This window comes from Gigantopelta aegis, chromosome 8 (assembly GCF_016097555.1).
Source record: "Gigantopelta aegis isolate Gae_Host chromosome 8, Gae_host_genome, whole genome shotgun sequence".
In the NCBI taxonomy this organism is placed as follows: domain Eukaryota; kingdom Metazoa; phylum Mollusca; class Gastropoda; order Neomphalida; family Peltospiridae; genus Gigantopelta; species Gigantopelta aegis.
The window spans coordinates 31,229,346-31,256,287 of NC_054706.1; the positions used below are offsets into that span (position 1 = coordinate 31,229,346).

General features: G+C 37.8%; 1 protein-coding gene across 1 annotated transcript in view; it reads right to left on the minus strand.

Moving 5' to 3' along the window:
- The window catches only part of LOC121379611, a 69,812-nt gene extending 43,108 nt beyond the window's left edge, over positions 1 to 26,704 (minus strand). Inside the window, exons 1-17 of the mRNA XM_041508258.1 lie at positions 26,676 to 26,704; positions 20,167 to 20,225; positions 19,365 to 19,484; positions 17,902 to 18,102; positions 16,011 to 16,040; positions 15,034 to 15,090; positions 13,156 to 13,194; positions 12,796 to 12,804; positions 12,080 to 12,268; positions 10,256 to 10,432; positions 8,606 to 8,785; positions 7,490 to 7,678; positions 5,523 to 5,573; positions 5,173 to 5,187; positions 3,473 to 3,724; positions 1,836 to 2,024; positions 578 to 754 (exon numbers count right to left, since the gene is read on the minus strand). Of these exons, the coding sequence (XP_041364192.1) occupies positions 578 to 754; positions 1,836 to 2,024; positions 3,473 to 3,724; positions 5,173 to 5,187; positions 5,523 to 5,573; positions 7,490 to 7,678; positions 8,606 to 8,785; positions 10,256 to 10,432; positions 12,080 to 12,268; positions 12,796 to 12,804; positions 13,156 to 13,194; positions 15,034 to 15,090; positions 16,011 to 16,040; positions 17,902 to 18,102; positions 19,365 to 19,484; positions 20,167 to 20,221 (1,930 nt within the window). The 5' untranslated portion in view covers positions 20,222 to 20,225; positions 26,676 to 26,704. The remainder of the gene's footprint in view (positions 1 to 577; positions 755 to 1,835; positions 2,025 to 3,472; positions 3,725 to 5,172; positions 5,188 to 5,522; positions 5,574 to 7,489; positions 7,679 to 8,605; positions 8,786 to 10,255; positions 10,433 to 12,079; positions 12,269 to 12,795; positions 12,805 to 13,155; positions 13,195 to 15,033; positions 15,091 to 16,010; positions 16,041 to 17,901; positions 18,103 to 19,364; positions 19,485 to 20,166; positions 20,226 to 26,675) is intronic.
- Between the last annotated feature and the right edge of the window lie 238 nt (positions 26,705 to 26,942).

Sequence of the window (26,942 nt, forward strand, 5' to 3'; positions counted from 1 at the left end):
TAGGGTGATCTTAGCGCTAAGATCGCTTTGTGGAACGGGACCCAGTTCTATACTAATCATTAACAACTAACCACTAATCCAGTGTCCTACACAAATAGTCCGGATTGCTGAGGCATGCGCTCAGGACACTGTGTTTAAACCTTAAAGGGTCAATCACTAGTTTAAAAAAAAAACTAAATAAGGCATATTTTTCACCTGGACTCTAATGTCAACCTGTAAAACTGGACACTAAGTTTGGTTAATTTACAAACATGAAACACATTTGGATACACCAGAGTGAAACAAGAGTCTGTGACGTTGAAATACCCTTAAAATAGACTAAAACGCGACTCCATAGCCGTTACTGTTTTTTTTTTAAATATGAAAAATGCATTTTGTGGTATTAGAAACACCAGGATGACCAGAAACACTGCGGTTGTACGGAAATGGATAATGTAAACAATAAAATATAAGTAATGTTTGATTTCAGTGATCATAAACGGCTATAATAGTAAAAATATGCCTTAGTTTTTAAAAAAAATTACGGTCTGTCCCTTTAATATAATTAGATATAAGCACGAACAGAACAAATACTCACCAGATTTGACATGATGTTCATAGTAACAGCCTGGGTCGTGAGTACACGCTATGCCATCAAACTTGTAACCAGATGGGCACTGTTCATAGAAAGACGTCTTATTCCAGCACTCGAAATACTCATAGCAATATCCGCCATTGTGATACGCCTGGCCATTTACGAGATTCTTGCAGGGGTCTGAGAAAAGAAATTAAAAAAAGATCAATTAGTATTCTGTTTCCTCGGTCAAGACGCTTATGAAAGCAGGGCTGCGTTCAGCCAGACCGGGCAGAAAAAAATGTCCACTAGACTGATTTATGCGCTTCACGGTAAACCAAATGGCCATGTTAGGAACCAAAGAAATAGTTTGCGAACGTTACCGAAACGTTAGCTGGCTGTACTTGGAGCAGCTGGTGCCCAGAACAGCACGTCTTTAGATTGGTTGGTTGTAATAACGAACACCAGTTGTTGCATTCTGATTTTATAAAACGTTTTTAAACACCATGTCACTTACACATCGTCATCGGAACATCCCCCCCCCCCCACCCCCACACCCACACCACGATGACGACCATCACAACCCCCACCACCATCATTATCATCATCATTATTATCATCGTTACAAGCACCACCTGCTCGTCCAACATCGGCGTCACTATCATCATGGCCATGGTCACCATTATGATCACCACAACCACTTTAACTATCACTATTATTATTATGACCTTCACCACCAATACTTGAAACATCATCTTCGCAAGTGCCATAACATTCACTATGATCATTGCTATCACCTCACCCATCATGATCATCATCTTCACTATCATAACCATCTCATCTATCACCACCATCATCATCATCATCATCACCACCATTATCATCACCACAACCACCACCACCACCACCATCATCATCATCATCATCACCACCACCACCACTATCATCATCATCATCACTACCATCATCACCATCACCACCATCACCACCACCATCATCATTACCACCACCACCACCATCATCATCATCACCACCACCACCACCATCATCATCATCATCACCACCACCACCACTACCACGACCACCATCATCATCATCATCACCACCACCACTACCACGACCATCATCATCATCATAATCACCACCATCATCATCAGTAGCAGCACCATGGTCACAATCATGATCATCATCATCAAATAATAATATTTACCATTATCATTATTACTACCACCACCATAATCGCTAACTCCACCTGCAATAGCAGCGAGAGGATCCTACGCACCTGGCAGATAGTGTCCTGGTTTCATGCTTTTGCAGTGGTCATCATAGATACACTTGGACTTTTTATCCGAGTACGAGAATCCTTCAGGACATTTCTGGAAGACCGACTTGCCGTAATGACACTGGAAGTACTCGTTGCAGTAGCCGCCTAACGTGTAGGTAAAGTTGTCTGCCTTACCAGCGCAGAAATCTGAGAATCAAAAACAAAACGGAGAAAGAATCATAGCTGCCTCTAATTAATAAAATCAATTTAAAGGGATATTCCTGAATTTGCTGCAATTTGCTAGATGTCATTGACTAATAAGATACTTTTTAACGATTGTAATTACATATCAAATATATTTTTCTGCATAAAATATTAGTGGCTGTATATTAAATATGTTTCTGATCGTTCTAATATTTGTACTAGGTTAAATTTCATTTTATTTCCTAAAATAAATGTTTTTCGTACGTACGAAATGCGCGACAAAATCCGGTTTTTGCCTTCATACAAATATTAAGACGACCAGAAACACATTGAATATACAGACACTGATATTCTAAACAAGAAAATATATTTAATATGTAAGTTTAATCGTAGAAATATTTTATAAGTCGGAAACATCTTACAATGTAGCAAACTCGGGAATGTCCCTTTAACGACGCCAGAGGCAGAAAGCTTTTAGAACCATTGCTAACTTTAAAATTAGATCGGGATAGCAATCGACAATTGATCGGTTAGGCTCTATCGATATGGTAATCGATAAGAAAAATCCATAATCGATTGAGTGGAATGATGTTAACTGCAATTGTGTCTCCGGTTTAGACGATAGCAATGATTATAACCAATAATCAATAATCGAAATTCTAACAGATTCCCAAGACTAAATCGGGAATATCCCAAACTCACTTGCAAAATACCAAATCATTGGTTTTGCTGCCAATCATTTGTTTCTTTGTATTAATATTTCTGTAATAACTGGCATCCTAGCCATTTTTAAGTACTGGAAGGCAGATACCGTCCCAATTGATAGGCCACAGATCACAGTTATCTTCCCATTTGGTTGTCGAAAATCCGGAAATTTGTCTGTGCAAGTAGTCTGCTGTGATTATTTCATGGCAGACAGCTTTAAAGTGGCAACTATTTGACTGAAGTTGACAGGGGAAAGCATGTACTTTATTAACATGTGTAACTTGTTCACACTGAAGACTTGTTTGTGTTAATTCCGGCCCATGCAAAAGTGGGTGTACTCCGGCCAGGTTTAGTGGGTGTGTTTGTTTAAATCAATATCATGGGAGAAAGAGCTGGACAACAGAGGTTGTCCTTTTCAGGATGTGCTTCTCCCAGCCAGGCAAAGGTACATACACAAATCCATGGGCCTGCTGATAATAATAAAAATGTTATAGCCACTAACGCTATATAGAAACATATAGCGAAATTAATTGTGGTCTGTGGCCAGAACAGCAATGGAATTTCATTTACCGTGTATTCGAAACTGCGTTCGCGAAAGGCAGAGAACGCGATCTCGCCACACCACTATGTGAGGTAGTGTAGTGATTTGAGAATGGGAACACGTTCGAAACTTTTTACAAACACGTTTCCGGCACCAGAACAGAGCTTCGAATACACGGTTAGAATTAGCTAATATCGATGTTTACCGAATGCTGTCAAATCGTTCGGGTATTGTCGGCAGTTGTCGTCTCTGACGCAGCCGCTGGGCATGTCTGTGGAGTTCATGGAGTAGTAGTAATCGGCGTTCCGTCTGGCGGGCATGTCTGAACTGAAGGCCATGTATCGGAAGCGGTCGGGGCAGGTCGAGTAGTAGGACATTCGCTTGTTACACGTGTAGTACTCGTAACAGAAGCCTCCGATATTGTACGTGTAACCGTCCGGACGTTCATAGCAGAAATCTGCAGTAATAATTAGATATATTTAATAATAATAATAATAATAATAATAATAATAATAATAATAATAAAATAATAATATAAAACTTCACATATACATCTTTATGCATATACATTGTGTGTGTGTGTGTGTGTGTGTGTGTGTGTGTGTGTGTGTGTGTGTGTATTACCTCTCTCGCCGCTCAATGTACCTACAACAATGTTGTGTCTACGCCTGAATGGTTCCAGCCAGCCATTTGACACTTTGAAATTGTCTACACCTAAATCCACAGCAAATTATAATGTCTTCTCCTTAATCAACGGACCAGTGACATTTATTCTACGAGCTGTAGCATCATTCAACCATTTCCACGTCAGTATGTTTATATCCTCGTTGCCCGTGACTCTTCTCTGTCTCTTTTTATCAGATGCCTGATTGTTTTCATAATATGCCAACACCTCTGCTTTTCTCTTCAGAATTCCATCAATTTGAGTTCTACCCCTTCAAATTGTTCTGCATTTTTTCTAGCATAGAGTTTATCTTTCTCTGATTTTTTGTAATAACATCTATCCTCTGTTCCAACGTTAAGTCGACCGGCTTACGAACTTTCGGGGGCATTCTAGAAACTAACGACATATGTAGCTATATTTAATAACTTCGAGAGTTGACATGTTTAACTCCGGTTGTTTTTGGGGACACTCTGTCAGAACAAGTGTGTTCGGTGCGAAAACCGATGTTATTGGATAAGGGTGATTAGGAGTAATAGCACACACCACTAACTTCACTGATCTACCGTTTGCCGCTAAGTACATCTAAGCAAACACTCACTTTATGTTTTCCGAGCTTTGTTAACTTCAGTATTCAGAAGATTAAGATATTGCTCACATATTAAAACTAACAAAGTTTAATTCACTAAACATCTAAACATCTACCGTACGAGTTTATGCACGCCTATATAATAAAGATGAAGAAACAAAGTGACCAAAAGAACAAAGAAATCTGTCACTAAATTTTGCAGCCAGGTTTCCAATTGTATTTTGTTGGCCGCCATAGACAGGTCCATTTACCTATTTTGGTTAAAAAAAAGTGGCCGCTGGTCGCGTTGTACAGGTGGTTGTCATATAGAGGTAAAATATACTGTAAATTGAGTTGGGGGGACGGGAAGTGGTCGTCATAGACAGGTGGCCATCTTATAGAGGTGGCCGCCAAAGCAGGTTTTACTGTATATATATATATATATGGCCGTGTGTGTGCGAGCGCGCTTGTGTGCGTGTGTCTCTGTGTGAGTATGTGTGCGTGCGCGCGTGTGTATGTGTGTAAGTGCGTGTGTGCCTGTGCGTGAGCGTGTGCGTGTGTGTGTGTGCGTGTGTCTGTCTGTCTGTCTATATATTATAGTAATATATATAGTAATAGTAATGTTTCATGCAATCTTTAATTGCGTCCGTCAAAATAAAATTTAAAAGAAACTTACCCATATACGCAACAGCTGCAAAGAGAATGAAAAATAAAATTCAGATTTAAAAAAAAAAAAAAAAAACGTACGACAAATATAAACAATTAAACATTTAAAATTTATGTAAGGAGACTTCGTTCATTAAAGATAGAAAAACATCCAATTCTATAATATAATTTACTAGAGTAAAACAAAAACATGGAATACATAATGCCTATCAAAGTATTTTGTAGATACAGGTGCGATGTAAAGACCAATTTAATTTGAAGAATGGGCGTTACGTAAACTGTATGATTTAATTCGTATTTTAAATATTAAAGGCGTACTCGACATTGCAGCTTTAACCAAATGATATATTAAATACTCACGGGGCGTTCGATCGTACCCGAACATATCAAGTGCCCTTTTCTTTCTTTTATCTAAAACAGATAATAATAATAATAATAATAATAATAATAATAATAAGCAGAAGAAGAAGAAGAAGAAGAATTCAATAAAAAAGCATGTAAGTAATTTTATTTCCAACATTGATATAAAATCTAGATACCGAAGTAATTTTCTGTTTAATAAATAAATAAATACAGAAATTCAGTAATAAATAAATAAATAAATTAAACCATATACAGTTCCATATAAAAGCTCCTGTCGATGACAAGTCACGATGTCCAAATGTAGCAAATACAATTGAAGAAATTTAAAGTTTGTTTAGCTCATTAGAGTCCAGTCAAATAAAATAAAATACACTGGCAATTGCATTATAAAGCCTACGCATGTCTGTATGTGTTAACGGAGAAGGATGATGCCGCCATATATAAAATACGCTGGCCATTGCATTATAAAGCCTACGCATGTCTGTATGTGTTAACGGAGAAGGATGATGCCGCCATATATAAAATACGCTGGCCATTGCATTATAAAGCCTACGCATGTCTGTATGTGTTAACGGAGAAGGATGATGCCGCCATATATAAAATACGCTGGCCATTGTATTATAAAGCCTACGCATGTCTGTATGTGTTAACGGAGAAGGATGATGCCGCCATATATAAAATGAGTAAGTATAGGAATAAATTAATAAATCTGTGCATGAATAAATGAATGGATGCGTGAATGACGGCCATGATGAATCGGTGAATATATATATGAATTAATTAATTAATATTTAACGACACCCCATCACGAAAAATACATCGGCTATTGGGTGTCAAACTATGGTAAAGGCAAATCTAAAGTGTTGATCAACATCAATATACAAATTCAACAGTTAAATAAAAACACAGTGTAAAGAACTGTGCAAAAATACAAATATCACAGATATATAAATTTAAAATTTAGAATAAAAGTCATTATCACGTAAAAATTGTAGTAAAAGTTCTGGATGGAATCGAAATGATTCCATCACATTTCATTGTCCAGATATATCTTTTCTAGTGTCTTTAAGATGAGCACACTCCACCAAAATATGGCGTAACGTCAGAGTACACTGACAGTGCACACACTGCTGTGGAGGATCTTTCTTCAGTATAAACGAATGGGTCAAGTAAGTATGACCGATGCGTGCACGACACAAAACTATTTCATCCTTTCTGCACTGTCTATAGAAGGACTGCCACTCTCCCAAGACCGCTTGGTCCCAATCATGTTGCCAAGTTGAAAAGGTGAATATATATGAATGCACTACCGTACACATGGATATATCCACGCACGATGTAGGTGTATTTAAGTTTGTTTTGTTTAACGATACCACTAGAGCACATTGATTTATTAATCATCGGCCGGTGAATATCAAACATTAGGTAATTTTTACATTTAGTCTTAGAGAGGAAACCCGCTACATGTTTCCATTAGTAGCAATGCATCTTTTATATGCATCATCCCACAGATAAGATAGCACACACCACGGCCTTTGACGAAATAGCTCAATGGGCCCACCGACGATAGATGGACGGACGGACGGGCGGACTGAGGGACGGGCGGACAGATAAATGGATGGACGTCTAAATGGTTAAATCAGTGAACCATTAAATTAATGAATTATCATCTGAATTACTGCAGTGTTAAATACATTAATGACTAGATGAAGTGAAGTGAAGTGAAGTGAAGTGAAGTGAAGTGAAGTGAAGTGAATGAATGAATGAATGAATGAATGAATGAATTAATTAATTAATTAATTAACGTTTAACGACACTCCAGTTAAAAAATACACATCGACTATTCTGTGTCATAAAAAGTAAGTATATTATGGAATGAACGTGAGAAAGCAAGAGGTGAATGAATGGATATAATCAATGGGTGGATGGCGGCTGTCTACACGTGGATTACAATCAGACATTACGTAGCGGGTATTCGCCAGGCTTCCTGTATTTGCAGTACGGTTTCTTCACGCAGTCGTAGCCCTCGAACGCGTAGCCGTTGGGACACCGTTGGTAGATGGACAGCTGGTGGCGACAGACGTAGAACTCGTTACAGTAACCGCCGATCGAGTACTTGGCGCCGTTCCTCACCGAGGAGCATGGATCTTTGACTGGAATGATAAATAGATTCTTTAGAGTCATAGAGTGTAGATATATTTTAGGTCATCGTGGGATGGGGTGAGGGGACCGGCCTCGGAGGTGTCGTGGTTAAGCCATCGGACGTAAGGCTGGTAGGTACGGGGTTCGCAGTCCGGTACCGGCTCCCGCCCTGAGCGAGTTTTAACGACTCAGTGGGTAGGTGTAAGACCACTACACCCTCTTCTCTCTCACTAACAACTAACCCACTGTCCTGGCCAGACAGACCAGATAGCTGAGGTGTGTGTCCAGGACAGCGTGACTGAACCTTAATTGAACATAAGCACGAAAATAAAGTTCAATTGAACTGAACTGGTTGTCGGTGACTGTTTACCTAACTACATATAGTTATTACCAGACACTGTTAGGGCGTACAGACACGCGGATACAAAGCACACAGGCATACGTATGTACCCACACATATAAAAAACGTACACCATCGGACTACAGGCTGGTAGGTACAGGTTCGCAGCCCGGTACCGGCTCCAACCCAGAGCGAGTTCTTAAGGGCTCAATGGGTAGGTGTAAGGCCACTACACCCTCTTCTCTCTCACTAACTACTAACCAACTAACAATTAACCTACTGTCCTGGACAGACAGCCCAGATAGCTGAGGTGTGTGCCCAGGACAGCGTGCTTGAACCTTAATTGGATATAAGCACGAAAATAAGTTGAAATGAAAACGTACACCTTACTCATAGTCACGCATAATTAAACACGTGGCTGTGCTACTGGTGTGCTTTCGTTTCTCCGTCTCCGTCTTCGTCTGCCACTCTCTCTCTCTCTCTCTCTCTCTCTCTCTCTCTCTCTCTCTCTCTCTCTCTCTCTCTCTCTCTCTCTCTCTCTCTCTCTCTCTCTTTATCTATCTGCCTCACTCATACACATACACACACACACTTGTACCTTTCTGTATGTTCTGCTCGTATCTACAGTAGTGGTCCTCGATGCAGCCCTCCTGGTAGTGGTAGGAGAAGCCGTCGGGGCAGCGCTCGTAGTGCGACATGCTGCCGTAACACACGTAGTACTCATAACAGTACTCCCTGTAGCTGTACGTCGACGCCTCCATGTCGGCCGTGCAGATTCCTGCAACAACAGTATATTTGATAATACAAACGTGTTAAAGGGACATTCCTGAGTTTGCTGTAATTTTTAAGATATTATCGACTAACAAAGACTTTTTAACGATTGTAATTACATATCAAATATATTTTTCTGCATAAAATATTAGTGACCGTATATTAAAAGTGTTTCTGATCGTTCTAATATTTGTACTGGGTTAAATTTCATTTGATTTCCTAAAAAAAAAGGCAAAATCCTGTTTGGGCTTCTTACAAATATTAAGACGACCAGAAACACATTGAATATACAGACACTAAACAAGAAAATATATTTAATATGTAAGTTTAATCGTAGAAATATTTTATTAGTCGGAAACATCTTACAATGCAGCAAACTCAGGAATGTCCCTTTAATACATATATGTGTGTATTTTGAAGATATACTAGCTGTTTTTGATAAAAGAAGGGACTGGCATTACTAAATAAATTTTAGGACATAAAAAGTGATTTTTTTTTCTCAAGATTTAAAGGGACATACCCTAGTTTTTAAACACTAAGTCATATTTTTCACAATTAGAGCCGTTTATGATTCACTGAAATCAAACTTTACTCATATTTTATTGTTTAGATTATCCATTCCCGTACAACCGAAGTGTTTCTGATCATCCTGGTGTTTCGAATACCACAAAATGCATTTTTCTTCATTTTTTTAAACGCACGAGCGTCTGAGAAGTAACTGTTACAACATAAAATTACAACATAAACGGCCAGTTTTATTACGTTGTTATTCAGAGAGTCGTCCTGATACAAATCTATTTTATATACGTTTCAGCATTGCTCATTATATATTAAAGGGACAGACCCTAGTTTTTAAACACTAAGGCATATTTTTCACTATTAGAGCCGTCTATGATCACTGAAAGCACACACTACTTATACTGTATTGCTTAGATTATCAAGTTCCGAACAACCGAAGTGTTTCTGGTCATCTTGGTGTTTCTAATAATACAAAATGCATTTTACATATTTTTTAAAACGCACGTGCGTCTGAGAAGTCACGGTTATGGAGTCGCGTTTTAGTCTATTTTTAAGGGTATTTCAACATCATAGACTCTTGTTTCACTCTGTTGAATCCAAATTTGTTACAGGTTTGTAAATTAACCAAACTTAGTGTCCATTTTTACTGGTAAAAAATATGCCTTAGTGTTTAAAAACTAGGGTCTCTCTCTTTAAAACTAACTAAAAAGCGAAGAAAATAAATAAATAAATAAATAAAATAAAATAAAAATAAAATAAAAATAAAAATAAAAATAAAAATAAAAATAAAAATAAAAATAAAATATAAATATAAATAAATAAATAAATAAATAAATAAAATAAAATATTATGATTCGTATTGCTATACATGGTAAACACATGACGATACAATTTTTATTTTTTTACAAATTTAAATCTCATAATACTTTTTTCCTAATCCACACGCAGTAACACAAACCTGTTTGATCTCGGTACGCCACGCAGTATCTGTCGGCCACGCAGCCCTCGCCCTCCCTGAATCTGTAGTAGTCGGGACACCTGCCGTAGTAGCTGTGGCCGTGGAAGCAGACGACGTACGCGTTGCAGTACGACCCGTACGGCAACATCATGTAGTCCTTCTTGCCCACACACAATGCTAAAAACAGGAAAGATAAGGTGCTATAGTGCTATGTCAAACATCGGTGTTTAATGCTAGGGTCAGACTACCAACTGTCACGACAAAGGTGGCAAACTTTCTGTTGTAACGACTTCTACGACCGTGTAGTTGCTAGTCTGAGCTCTTTCACAACTCGATTTTCGTCGGTCGTTTACAACTTCTACGACCGATTAGTTGTTAATCTCAGCAGACCGGTCGTAAGACGAGAGCTTGGGAAATTAAAATGCAACCATCGAGTTCGTCAAATTCATCGTGACAGTTGACAGTCTGAGCCAAGCATTAGGGGAGCTATAAATCTCGCTCCCCATCACTCTCCTAAAACTAGTTCAAGGAGAGCAGTTTTTAGCTCGCCTTACAATGTGAAATTATATCAAGTATCCAAGGGAATAATCCGTGATGTCCAAACAGAGAGTCAATATTATAACGGTCGGATAAGTCATGGTTACAATGACTCAATAAAAAATCCACTATAATTATAGTAGGCCGTTAAGAATTGTTGGTAAATCATGCTTGCTTAAGAATAAATATCCCTCGATTTCAGAGTCGTAAACTTTTAAATTCAGTTATCTCAAAATATCAACAATGTGATATCACAGGTTACTCCCTCGGACCTTTCGCATAGTATCAATATGGTAATATCTTAATGGCTTCTTATAATGTAAGTTAAGGTCTCACTACACAGTTCACTTCCGGTTGAGAGTTCATTCATATGTTGTGGTTCACATATTCACTTCTAGGAATTGGGGAAGAATTAAAATAATTTGTATGTTTAATGGTAATCCTTCTGGCTGGATTTTGCCCATGTTATTTTGAAATATTGTGTATTGACCTTTTGGGACATGGGTGTATAGCGGAAGAGACAGCCGGGGTGAATCGGTTAATGAACCACCTGTTCGGACCGGTACTACAGCCAGATGCGGTCATATAGCAAAAATTTGAGACGGAAATGTTTTCAATTTTGGAGTGAAAATAAATGCTTATATAATATATGTTTGCAATGGTGTATGTTTTTAGTGCCAACGAGAACCCGTTCTATTGTCAATCTTCATTTGAAGTTGGGCAATTTAACATGGATTTCAATGGCAGATGGCATCTGTGTAGTGAGACCTAAGGTAGCAATTAATTACACTCCTCATTGTTTTCACGTTAGTGTTTGCTATAATGACTTTCTTTATTGAAAAATCTGTTATTATAATTCAACAGAAATCAGCTGCTACTACTGACAGTCGCTGCTAAGAATGCAAGGACTGGGATATAGAGCAGGACATCAAAAATATGAAAACAAATAGTAGGTGTTTTATTAATGCAGATGTACATTTCTTGAAAAAAAAATGAAACGATAGCAGTGGGATAGCCCTTCCATATAAAATAATATTTAAAAACCAACCCCCTAAAAAAACAATATAATAATTTAAAATAAAATTAAATTAAATTAAACACCACCCCCACAAAAAAAAACACTAAACCCAACAACAACAACAACAACAACAAAACCCAACAACATCATGATATATTATCCGTGTACTTTTGAATACTGTATGTTCCCTTTTGAAATGTTGCAGAAATAAGCGTGCATCCGCCCCTGAATACACTGTGAAAACCAATACGTATTCGTATAGCTCTTACACGACATGTTGTAGCCCTCGTGGTAGAAGCAGCTGGAGTCGTACATGCAGCCGTTCATGTTGGCGTTGAAACTGTAGCCGGACGGACACCTGCTGCGGGTGGATCTCTTGCGCTGGCAGACGTTGTACTCGAAACACGAGCTGTCCTTGGGGGCGAACTTGTGTCCTGATCTCTGGTACTGGCACGGACCTAGCATCACCAGTAAACAGTGCAATATGATAAAACCCAGGATTAAAAATGTGAAATTATAAATAATAAAAATTCACATTAAGGGTCGAATGTACGAAGCAAGTGCAAAGATATATTTAGGTTTTTTTTCAAGTTTAATTTTATTAATTATAATTAGTGGGAAAAAAAGGTAATTAATATCGAAATCAATTATTTTCCAATACGCATTGGACATAATTTAAATAATGTGTCTATGTGACGTTAGTTCCAAAATGTTTGAATTAAAAACTATATCTCATTTCTTGATGGAGAATAACATCTGTTAAAATATATATATATATATATATATATATATATATATATATATATATAAAACACAAAAACTAAAAATATAAGAAAGAAAAAGAATAACACAAAAATTCCACAACCAAGAAAACTTGTTTATATTAGTGTCTACAGATTTGGGATATTTTAAAAATACATTTTACTGTCCCATAGTTATTACATTATTAATCAGTACAACCTGAGTGAGCAACAATTCTCCTTACCGTAGCTTCCTGAAATAGTAAAACAATATATTTTAGTTAATTCCACGTACAATAATCAATAAACAATATTTTGCTAACATATGCACAAACCAACCAACCAACAAAATTAATTCATAAATAGAAATGTTTTGTGCGTTTTGTTTAATATTAATTTATTACTTAGTTCATAAATAAATGTTTCGTTTTTTAATTAATTAATTAATTAATGCATTGTTTAAAAATAGTATTCAAACTATAAATATACAAATAAATCTTTACAATATATTGATGAATAAATAAAAGAATCAACAAACAAAAAATAATAAACAATAATAATAAATAAAATAATAAAAAATAATTAATTAATTAATATGTACTTACCTCCTGGAACATGTGGTTCTAGGTTATTATAGTTTCCTCCTGAAAGAATATTTAATCCAGTTGAGATATACATACAGAATCCAGGAAACATGTTAAGCATATAAATGTATAAAACAAAGAATACAACATGAGTCACCGTTAGATACCGTTAGATACCGTTTATCTTACAGCGAGCGAAAGTGCTGTAAACTATACGTATCCAACGGATACTAGTTGTGAACATTATCCTGGTCAGACAGCCCAAGCGAATGTGTTGTAAAATATATGTTGTCTAACGAATACTAATTGTGAACATTATCCTGGTCAGACAACATTATTTTGTCTAACCTGTGAACATTATCCTGGTCAGACAGCCCAAGCGAATGTGTTGTAAAATATATGTTGTCTAACGAATACTAATTGTGAACATTATCCTGGACAGACAGCCCAAGCGAATGTGTTGTAAAATATATGTTGTCTAACGAATACTAATTGTGAACATTATCCTGGACAGACAGCCCAAGCGAATGTGTTGTAAAATATATGTTGTCTAACGAATACTAATTGTGAACATTATCCTGGACAGACAGCCCAAGCGAATGTGTTGTAAAATATATGTTGTCTAACGAATACTAATTGTGAACATTATCCTGGACAGACAGCCCAAGCGAATGTGTTGTAAAATATATGTTGTCTAACGAATACTAATTGTGAACATTATCCTGGACAGACAGCCCAAGCGAATGTGTTGTAAAATATATGTTGTCTAACGAATACTAATTGTGAACATTATCCTGGACAGACAGCCCAAGCGAATGTGTTGTAAAATATATGTTGTCTAACGAATACTAATTGTGAACATTATCCTGGACAGACAGCCCAAGCGAATGTGTTGTAAAATATATGTTGTCTAACGAATACTAATTGTGAACATTATCCTGGACAGACAGCCCAAGCGAATGTGTTGTAAAATATATGTTGTCTAACGAATACTATTGTGAACATTATCCTTGTCTAACGGATACTAATTGTGAACATTATCCTGGACAGACAGCCCAAGCGAATGTGTTGTAAAATATATGTTGTCTAACGAATACTAATTGTGAACATTATCCTGGACAGACAGCCCAAGCGAATGTGTTGTAAAATATATGTTGTCTAACGAATACTAATTGTGAACATTATCCTGGACAGACAGCCCAAGCTCTAACGAATACTAATTGTGAACATTATCCTGGACAGACAGCCCAAGCGAATCTGTTGTAAAATATATGTTGGCTAACGAATACTAATTGTGAACATTATCCTGGACAGACAGACCATGCTTATATTTCATATATGATATATACTGGAAACTTAGTTGGATATAATCATTAAACCAAATTGAAATACATAACATGCATATCTGTTTTAAAAATTGAAACCACCTTAAAAATAAATGTATATATAAACAAATATTTAAAATAGTTGATGTTTCATCAGTGTAAAACTAACATCATTAAGATAATAAACAAACTGGTGGCCATACAAGCCAGTAAGATCTGCAATAGAGAAGGCTAGGTTGGAAGTTAATAACAATACTTGGTAAAACCCAGGATCGATTCCCGTCAGTGGGCCCATAGGGCTATTTCTCGCTCCAGCCAGTGCCCCACGACTGGTACACCAAAGGCCGTGGTATGTACTAGCCTATCTGTGGGTTGGTGCATATAAAGGATCCCTTGCTGCTAATCGAAAAGAGTAGCCCATGAAGTGGCGCGAGCGGGTTTCCTCTCTCAATATCTGTGTGGTCCGTAACAATATGTCCGACGCCATATAACCGTAAATACAATTTGCCGAATGCGTCGTCAAATAAAACATTTCCTTCCTTCCTTCAATCCAAAGTGTAAATTAGTTACATACCACCTTGATTGTTGTTGTCAGTGCCGTACGTCTCAATAATCGGCATGAGGCTTGTTGCTAAAAACAAAAAACAAAACAACAAAAACTATAATATGCTCTATAAATTAAAATACGTTTGTGTTAGGCCATCATAAAACAAATCTCAGATTCTCATCCCAGCCCAGTCTCTCTTCCTTTATGGTTTATTGGGGGGGGGGGGGGTCTAAAAATAGAAAATAGTAAATAGAATTTCACTTCCTCCGCCAGCATTAAAACAAAACAAAAATGGACGAAAATCTTGCATTTAATTAGTAATGGCCTACATTGTATAAATGAGATGTAGCAATGTGGTAAAGTGCGCGCCTGGTGCGCAATCGGTGGACCCATTGGGCTATTTCTCTTTCCAGTGAGTGCACCACGGCAGGTATATCAAATGCCGTGGTATGTGCTATCCTGTCTAGGATGTTTGCATACAAAATATCCCTTGCTACTAATGGCAAAAAGGAGCGGGTTTTTTTGTCTTTACAGACTATACTAGCATGTCAAAATTCCCAAATGTTTGACATCAAACAGCTGATGATTAATAAATCAATGTTCTCTAGTGGTGGTGTTAAACAAAATAAACTTTGACTTTGCAAATCAGCAGAAGGTACGTTTAAACATTGCAACTAAAATATAAACACAACTAGTAAAAAACTAACATGACATGTCATAGGGTTTTACGTGCACATTCAGAACAAACTGTTGTAACGCACGCCTGTCGTGGGCACAAGGCCGGCTCCTCCGTCCATGACAGGAAAGAAAAAACCCATTCATTTAATGTCTTAAATACCTTCTTACAACCCATATACTTGCAGTGAGTCCAGTTTTATATATGTACCGTCTGGGTGGGTGGTTGGTAAATAAATATATGCATGTTAACTTGTAACGGGACTTGAATAGAACGCAAGCTACATGTATATACTTTTATTCAAAATGAAATTTAAATCTTTACTTACCATTAGGATAAAATATATCAAGTTGGGTTGCTGAAAGAAACAAAAACAGAGCTGTATTATAATATTTCAACAAAATACTTTGGGGGGTATTGTTCCCATAGTAAGCAACAACAAGAAACAAAAACAAAAAAACCAACAACAAAAAAACCCAAAACAATAACAATGAACACAAAACACAAAAGAAAAACCACACACACACACACACACACACACACACACACACACACACACACACACACACACACACACACACACACACATATACACACACACACATACTCACACACACACAAAACCCATAACAAATAACATAAACACACAAAAAAACACCACACAAAAAATTGCATGCCACCTAAATATGTAACAGAGTTCATGAATATGTATTATGTTATTGCTAGAAAAATGTTGCTATACTTACGTAAAACAATATATAAGAGATAATATAAAACACATAAAACACAAAGTATATGTATATTATAAACTGAACCCTCTTAGCGCCCCCAGTCTAGATCTCCCTGCATAATTTCTCACATACTTGCCTGGGATATTTTTAATTACTGTGTTGAATGGTGGCCGCCAAGATATGTTTGCACCCATCCTTCGTCGCCCCCCCCCGCCTGACAACAGCCCCCCCCCCCCCCTCCGCCTGACAATAGCCCCGACCCTCCACAGCCCCTCTTACTCAGACGCCAAGCACTCTCATGGCGTTATCTTGTCTTGCCTTGTCTTGTCTTGTCGCCCCCCTCCGCCTGACAATAGCCCCGACCCTCCACAGCCCCTCTTACTCAGACGCCAAGCACTCTCATGGCGTTATCTTGCAACAAGACAAGACAAGTCTTGCCTTGTCTTGTCTTGTCGCCCCCCTCCGCCTGACAATAGCCCCGACCCTCCACAGCCCCCTCACTCGCGCTAAGACTCTCAATAGTCCCCGACGTCCCCCCCTCCGCCACAATAGCCCCGACCCTCCACAGCCCCTCTCACTCAGACGCCAAGCACTCTCATGGCGTTATCGTGCAACAAGACAAGACAAGACTTTTCTTGTCTTGCCTTCTCTTTTCTTGTCGCCTCGCTCCGCCTGATAATAGCCCCGACCCTCCACAGTCCCCCCCCCCAAGCACACCCCCCCAAAAAAAAAGTGTTTTAAATAAAATAAAATAAAATAAAATAAAGTAATAAATAAATAAATAAATAAAATAAAATAAAATAAAATAAAATAAAATAAATAAATAAATTAATTAATTAATTAATTAATTAATTAATTAATTAATAAACAAATAAAATAATAAAGAAAGAAAGAATAAAAAGAAAGAATAATAAATATAAATAAATAAAAATAAATAAATAAATAAATAAATAAATAAATAAATAAATAAATAAATAAATAATAAATAAATAAATATAGTGAACTAACTACAAGACAAACGTGGATGTTTTAATATATTGCTTTTTTGATATTTGAAGTCCTTCGCTAAACAGACTGTCAAAATGGACTTAAAATATTCACAAGACATTAACAATTTTAACAGACACGAAAACTACTAAAATGGGATTCAGTAATTTCACATAAATTAAAAACCCCAACTAATTTAATATTCGCCTTTATTTTGTTAATAAGTTTAAATAAATAAATAAATACGGACTTGGCGTTAATAATCTGGGCCCATTTTTTCGAAGCTATCTTAGCGCAACGATATCGTAACACTATCGTAGAGTATAGCATGCATCATAGTGACGTCATAGTCTACGACAGTTTCATGATATCGTAGCGCTAAAACAGCTTCGAAAATCTCTAGCCAGGCATTGGAAACCGGAAGCCTTTATATTTCATGAATATTAATCAGATAACGGGCGGAGCAATAAATATTCATAAGGTCTGTGACTGAAGACTCACAATGTTGTAGGGTGTTTGCGTCATAGACGCAGCCACTGCCATGGACACACCCCTTGTGAAACTCGAACTTGTAGCCGGAGGTGCAGTGGGCGTAGATCGTGTTCCCGCCCACGCACTTGATGAACGTGTAGCACGTGAGGCCGCTACCCGGGATCTTGAAGCGGAATCCCTCGGGCAATCGGTTAGGACCGTAACACTGATCTGTGTGGGAGTGAGAGTGAATGGAAAATTAAACAGACAATTAAAAAGATATATTTGTTTAACGAGAGAGAGAGAGAGAGAGAGAGAGAGAGAGAGAGAGAGAGAGAGAGAGAGAGAGAGAGAGAGAGAGAGAGAGAGAGAGAGAGAGAGGGGGAGAGAGAGAGAGGGGGGGAGACAGAGACCTACAGACAGATATACAGACAGAAACAGAGACAGACAGAAACAGAGACAGACAGACAGAAACAGAGAGATATAGAGACATACACACATACATACAGACAGTGAGACAGACAGACAGAAACAGAGAGACAGATAGGATCAGAGACAGGCAGACAAATCGGTGGAACACACTGCCGTCATATAGGCTACTACTACCTAAAGGCGGGACAGTACATACCACGGACTTTGATATAAGATGTACGTATGTATGTATGTATGTATGTATGTATGTATGTATGTATGTATGTGTGTGTGTATGTATGTATGTATGTATGTATGTATGTAAGTATTTTAGTATGTATGTGTGTGTAGGTATGCATAGATGGATGGATGGATGAATGGATGGATTGATGGATGAATTAATGTGTGTATGTTAGTATGTATGTGTATAGGTATGCGTGCATGTATGGACGGATGGATGGATAGATGTATGGATGGATCGACGAACGAATGGATAGATGGATGTATGAATGGACGGACGGACGGGTGGATGGATGGACGAAAGGGGTGGATGGATGGACGGACGGGTGGATGGATGGACGGACGGGTGGATGGATGGACGAACGGGTTGATGGATGGACGGACGGGTGGATGGATGGACGGACGAACAGACGGACGAACGGACGGACAGACGGACGGGTGGATGGACGGACGGACGGACGGACGAGTGGGTGGATGGATGGATGGATGGATGGACGGACGGGTGGATGGACGGACGGACGGACGAACGGACGGGTGGACGGATGGACGGACGGATGGATGGATGGACGGACGGGTGGATGGACGGGTGGATGAACGGACGGACGGACGGGTGGATGGACGGACGGACGGACGGACGGACGGGTGGATGGAAGGATGGATGGATGGATGGATGGATGGATGGATGGATGGATGGATGGATGGATGGATGGATGGATGGATGGATGGATGGATGGATGGATGGATGGATGGATGGATGGACGGACGGACGGATGGATGGATGGATGGACAGACGGGTGGACGGACGGACGGGTGGATGGATGTCAGTGTGTCTCTACACTGACCAACAAGTGTACAATAGCAGCTGGTGGGGGAGAAGATGAAGCCAAGCTGACAGGTTTGTTCCATGTTGTTCACGTCGAAATACTTCCGTGGAGTGATGGGGTGCAGCTTGGCATTGCACGCTGAAACACGAACAGATAGTATACAACATTCGTATGGTTAAATACAGTACTACTTTCACATGTAATCGTATTGTAGTAATAAAAAATGTTTTGACTCACCAATAATATATAGGTTAATTGAAATTTAAAAAAAAAAAAAAATAATAATAATAATAATAATAATTACCGAAAATATGCTTCTCAAAATGCTGTCCATTCATTTATAAGCGCGTTTGGCTTAACCAATAACATAGGTATATAATAAAATTATTATATTTATATACAAAAAAATAATAATAATATCTTGTGATATGATTGCAAACTTTACGAGATGAAATATAAATCATATTTGACAAAACAAACATGAATTTTTTTACTTATTATATAACTTTTGGCAATTTACCTTTATTTTTAAAATGCCAGCAGCAAAATAGTTCCGGCTTTCATACAGTGAAGATAACACTTTCAATAGTGAAATAGTGAACTTTTCACTCTAAAATGTGTTATCATCATTGAGTGACTGATAACACTTTTATTTCACTGGTATTTTAAGATATTTCACTAAATGTTATATAATATACAGTAGTTTTATGAAACAATACAATTATATATTCTGAAAATATATTTAAAATTATGCTGAATACAGAGTGAAATATAATTGAGGTTGTGTGAAACGTAAATGTGAATTTGTGAAACCACTCACCAGCGGAGCATGTTGCTATTTGTAGCGACAGGATCACTAGTAGATGTAGCAACATCGTCCTGTTAAAACACAATGTATTCAATCAGCATTTGTCGTGCTATAGTGTCGTTAAAATACATTCATTTATTCCTTCTTCCATCTGCCCGCTCGTTAAATCACCCAGCTATCAACTCGTTTACCAAAATGCCATCTAACCCATCCATCCATCCATCCATCCATCCATCCATCCATCCGTCCGCCCATCCATCCACCCGTCCACCCGTCCATCCGTCCACCCGTCCATCCGTCCATCCATCTATCCGCCCATCCGTTTATCCGTCCATCCATCCATCCATATACAATATACATCCATCCATCCATCCATCCATCCACCCGTCCATCCGTCCATCCATCCATCCATCTATCCATCCACCCGTCCACCCGTCCATCCGTCCATCCGTCCATCCATCCATCCGCCCATCCGTTTATCCGTCCATCCATCCATCCATATACAATACAATACATCCATCCATCCATCCATCCATACCATCCATCCATCCATCCATCCATCCATTCATTCATTCATTCATTCATTTATAAATCATAAATAACCAAATAATTCATCGTGTAGATAGCCAGCACTCATTAGCCACGTATAAGTTAAGTGACAAAGATGGCGTCTTCCATATTATATTTATGGAATTTATCTTTGAAGGCAATATTTAGAACGATGTGTGTACGTACGATAGTCGACTTCACCTGAACGTAAAAAGATCCTTGCGAAGTGTGGCATCGCTTAAGAACAAAGAAGACTGTCGGCAGTACAAATCAAACGAGAAGAAGCGATCAGAACGATCGGAAACTTGCGTATAATATTTAGCGACACACTCTTCACATTTTAAAGCGGCTATGTCTGGAATATTTTTATTATTTAAGCATTTAGATTAGAAAATCCCATTACGTTTGGTGCATATAAGACGCCGCACTCCGAATTGGTTTCACTACACTGGCTTTTCCAAGTTAAAAATAAACCCACTATTTTGAAAATGGGACACTTTTGCCGGGCTCCCTCTGGGCTAAAAATAGTACGGTTCGGCTATTGTTGCATTACAAAAACCGAGCGGATTCTAGCAGCCAATTCCTAGCAGCCAATTACGCTAGCAGCCAATTTCAGCAGACCCTCATGGCGACGATCTAAACACCGGACTCATACGCCTTTCGATTGTTACCTGTATTTCACACACGTTTATACACACTAGGGTCTCGACGAGTACTCGAGTACTCGGGCACGGGTCGAGTCTGGCAAGACTCGAGTCTGTTCACAGGACTCGAGTACCCGTACAAATGAGACAATGTAGAGCATTAATTTCAGTAGTAACTAACCAGTAATACAAGTTACACAATAATCATATGATCATGCACTAGTTTCTATTTTTAATCTGGCCGTCCATCCCTCACAATACTGAATGCATCAACCGGCTTTTAAATGCAATTTAACAGCATGATTTCGGATTCATGTTCTGCGCTGAAATTAAGATGCATATATTTTACTTTATTCTTTAGTTTCATTATCATAGATCTAGTAGTAAGTGTCGGGTACTCGGGTCCGGGTCGAGTTTGACCCTCGAGTACTCGAGTCGAATATTTTGGACTTGTGGAGGCCCTAATACACACTGCTATGCTAATTTTTAATTATTCATACAACTTAAGAATTTTAGAGTTTTAAAGAGTATCTTTATATAATAACAACACAAAAACAAAATAACAACCAAGACTCATTTTCACAGTCTTATTGTTACTAATATCCGTATAAATACAACTTAACCGTTTTATTAAGCACTTTTATAATATCTGAAGAATCACTTTAAAAATCCGTCTGTACTACGGTAATATAGGATGTCCAACTAGTATCGTATAGCCCACACCACAACACACATTATAAAAGGCGTAATGGTCCGGTGTTTAGAACGTCGGCATGCGTGTCTGCTGAAATTGGCTGCTAACGTAATTGGCTGCCAGGAAGTGGCTGCTAGAATGCGCTCGGTATTACAAAATGGCGAGAATTGTTCTAACTGGCTAGTAAGCATTTGACGATATGCGTTAATGACGATAACTTGCGAGTGAATTAAAAGTGCAGTTATGCTTGTATTTGAACTTAGAACTTGACTGTATACGATTGAAACCAGACATTGCAGCTTTAATTACGGCTATATGGCATCGAACATTTGATTACGGTCCACATCGCTAACGAGAGTGGAAACCCACCCTCGCAAAACAGTTGGCTACTCTTTCCGATTTGTAGCAAGGGATATTTTTATATGCGGCATCCCACATACAGCATATTGCACACTACGGCTTTTTGGTATACCACTGGCTGGAACTAGAAATAGCCCAAATGGGCCCACCGACGGGGATCGATCCTAGATCGACCATACATCAAGCAGGTGCTTTACCACCGGTCAACCTCCCGCCCATAATATCACAGATGTATGCCAAGGTGCTACATTTGAGCAAACGATAATTGACCACGCCAAAGACTACCGATTCGAATTCCGGCGGCATTGGTTGTTTAAGACTAAATTTACATTCATTGACAAGTGGATTAGTGCGATCTAGAATCTTTCTAGGTTCACTTGAAAAAAGAAAGAAGAAAAACCCCTCTACAAAACACCTACGGCTATAGAATTAATGCAAGTCTAATTTTAACAAACCGATAGGTATCTTATAGCCTAGATCTTACTGTATCTGCTTTTCTAAAAGCAATCTGATGTTAAGCACCTTAATATATGACCCAGTTTAATTCGATGCCCACGGCATGACACTCGGCTATCAGAATAGCCAACATGGCTAAAACAAAAATAATATAATAAATTGAACTAAACGACCTTTCCGTTATATACAGATCTGATGACGACCAAAGGCGTATCCAACCAATGTGGTCTCTTGTCCAACCACACAAACACACTATGGCTGGTAAAAGGTGTGCCTCCAGGAAAGCACTGATACATTCAGAACACCTCGAGCGATCAGTTTTACCATTGTCATACCTTTTAACCATTAAACTGTTCAGTGTTATAACATATTGCGAATTCGTACTTTCTATCAACTCGCCCAAAAGTTATGTATTACTTATAATATTAAAGTATAGGGAAATAATAACCGCAGGCAAAAATAACCTTTTATGTCGAATCGCATAGAAAAATACTTTTTGTTTTATTTAATCCACTTGACAATTTAGCGAGCAGTTCTTGACGATGAATCCTGTTATCAGTTTTGTATGTATGATAATGAGTGGGGAATTGTATTTACTGACCTGTCTAATTTATTTATTTTTAAAAAGCTAGTAAACTACACATTTTTACAGAAGTCTTCAGAATCGTCATATATACATGTTTTTAATTTATCATCAAAATATTAACAGTTTTGATATTGTTTCTTTTAGTTTAGAAACGCCCGACTTAAAAGCCGTCCAAAATTATATAAATAAATTAATATTCAATATACTTTTGACTATGACGCAAATAAATTATAAAGTCCCCCTTCCTTTTTTGGTTAAAATCAAAATTGTCCCAATTAATCTTCTGCCCCGAGGGGGGGGGGGGGGGGCATGCTTGAAACCCCTGTGGTAAATTCGGATCGGATTAAAATATTAAACATGCTCTTTAGAAATAAATTCTGACACTGTCAGGTTTGTATCACCCATATTTCTAGACTCTGACAATTGGCATCATTCCTCACCAATCACAAAAGGCTATGTCATTTTTTCTTCCCAATTTTGGACTAAAACATTTCCAATATGAATGTAGAGATTCCTTTTGTTTATTATTATATAGAGATATATTTTGAAATTGATATATAACACTTGACAAACAGCCCTTCCCTCACCCGTAACATTTCATAACGCAAAATAGATATATTAATTTGAATAAACAAGTACATGTATATGTGACCGGCCTCGGTGGCGTCGTGATTAGGCCATCGGTCTACAGGATGGTAGGTACTGGGTTCGGATCCCAGTCGAGGCATGGGATTTTTAATCCAGATACCAACTCCAAACCCTGAGTGAGTGCTCCGCAAGGCTCAATGGATAGGTGTAAACCACTTGCACCGACCAGTGATCCATAACTGGTTCAACAAAGGCCATGGTTTGTGCTATCCTGCCTGTGGGAAGCGCAAATAAAAGATCCCTTGCTGTCTGTCGTAAAAGAGTAGCCTATGTGGCGACAGCGGGTTTCCTCTAAAAACAGTGTCAGAATGACCATATGTTTGACGTCCAATAGCCGATGATACGATAACAAATCAATGTGCTCCAGTGACGTCGTTAAATAAAACAAACTTTACTTTTTTGCTACAAATGGAGACCTGTAGTGTTTTCCTTTCTAAGACTCAGAGTTACTAAATGTTTGACATCCAATAGCCGATACGGTGTGGTTAAACAAAGCAACTTTAACTTTAAAATATTCAACGTATAACTAACATAATCAGGAGAATACAGAAATATAAAATGGTGGACATCATAGCCAGTAATGTATACAATAGAGAACGCTGGCTTGAAGGTTAAAAAGAATGTTTGGTATCAGCAGAGATTGATAACAATAGGATAACAATAGGAATGAATAATATTGGGCTATAAAAAAAAGTCTTGGGATTTTCATTTAAAGGGACATACCCTAGTTTTTAAACACTAAGGTATATATTTTACTATTAGAGCCGTTTTTGATAACTGAAATCATACGTTACTGAGATTTTATTGTTTAGTTTATCCATTTCCGTACATACGAAGTGTTTTTGGTCATCCTGGTGCTTTTAATATCACAAAATGCATTTCTCATATTTTTAAAAACGCACGTGCGTCTGAGAAGTAAGTTATGGAGTTGGAGTTTTAGTCTATTTTTAAAGGGTAATTTACAATTTCAAAGTCACAGACTCATGTTTCACTCAGTTGTAACTTTATCCAAATGTGTTACATGTTTGTAGATTAACTAAACTTAATGTTAATTTTAACGGGCTGAAACTAGGGTCTGTCCCTTAAAACATAAAGGTGAATTTTAAGCAATTACAAAGAATATAACTAACTAAGCCATTAAAAACAGTTTAAAACTCGTCAAAAGAAACTGATGGAAAAAAACTCGACAGAAAAAAAGAACTGCTTAAAAGCAGCATTTTATGAAATAAAAAAAAAAAAAAAAAAAAAAAAAAAAAAAAAAAAACCCATAAAAACCAATGATGTTAAAATTTTAAGAGATTGTCCGGAGTTACTGCCATTGTAAGTTGTTTCCGACTAATAAAAATATTTTAAAGACTAAAATTACATATTAAATAAAGTTTCTTATTTAGAATATCAGTGTCTGTATATTCAGTGTGTTTCTGGTCGTCCTAATGTGTGTAAGTAGTTCAAACTGGATTTCGTCTACCAATAATTTCGTACGAACGAAAACAAAACATTAGGAACATAATGTGAAATTTGATTTAGTACAAACAGTAGGACGATCAGTTAAAGTTTGTTTTTGTTTAACGACACCACTAGAGCACATTGATTATTAATCATCAGGGCTATTGAATGTCAAACATAAGGTAATTTTTGACATATAGTCTTAGAGAGGAAACCCGCTACAATTTTCCATTAGTAGCAAGGGATCGTTTTTATGCACCATACTACAGACGAGATAGTACGTACCACGCCTTTGGTATACCAGTCGTAGTGCACTGACTGGAACGAGAAATAGCCCAATGGGCCCACCGACGGGAATCGATCCCAAATCTACCGCGCATCAAGCGAGCGCTTTACCGCTGGGCTACATCCCGCCCACAGGACGACCAGAAACACATTTACTATACAGTCGCTGGTATTTTATGTAGAAAACACCGGCCTCGGTGGCGTCGTGGTTAGGCCATCGGTCTACAGGCTGGTAGGTACTGGGTTCGGATCCCAGTCAAGGCAAGGGATTTTTAATCCAGATACCGACTCAAACCTTGAGTGAGTGCTCCGCAAGACTCAATGGGTAGGTGTAAACCACTTGCACCGACCAGTGATCCATAACTGGTTCAACAAAGGCCATGGTTTGTGCTATCCTGCCTGTGGGAAGCGCAAATAAAAGACCCCTTGCTGCTAATCGGAAAGAGTAGCCCATGTAGTGGCGACAGCGGGTTTCCTCTCAAAATCTGTGTGGTCCTTAACCATATGTCTGACGCCATATAACCGTAAATAAAATGTGTTCAGTGCGTCGTTAAATAAAACATTTCTTTCTTTATGTAGAAAGCAAAATGGATTTAATATGTAATTTTAGTTATTGAAACGTTTCTGTTGATTGGAAACATATTAACAATAGTAACAAACTCAGGATAGTCTTAATTATTTCTGAAAATAAAAATATGTTTTATCATAGGCTATCGATAATTATTAATTAATTTGTATATTAGTAACATAAAGTCTGTTGTAAAAATGTTGAAAATAAATAATGATGATGACGATCGTGAATCTAATAGAAACTTAAACATAAATTTATAATTGTAAAATCTTTAACACGAACCTGCACCGATCTTCCTCAGAAATCTCCTCTCAGTGAAAATACCAATCAGTTTTTCTTACATCTAAATTTGGTCAAGTTGTCTTACCGACCAATCAAATTTTCAGCCTGTGATTTTCTGATGTCAAATCGGGCATCCTGTTTTGTACTGAAGTCGTAACAATAAGCCGATTTTAGTTTCGTGAGCGACGTGGAAAAGATCATCGAGATAAACAGAAATAAACTTTTTTATTTTAACGTGTTCCACAAGTCAAATAAAGATGTTTTAGA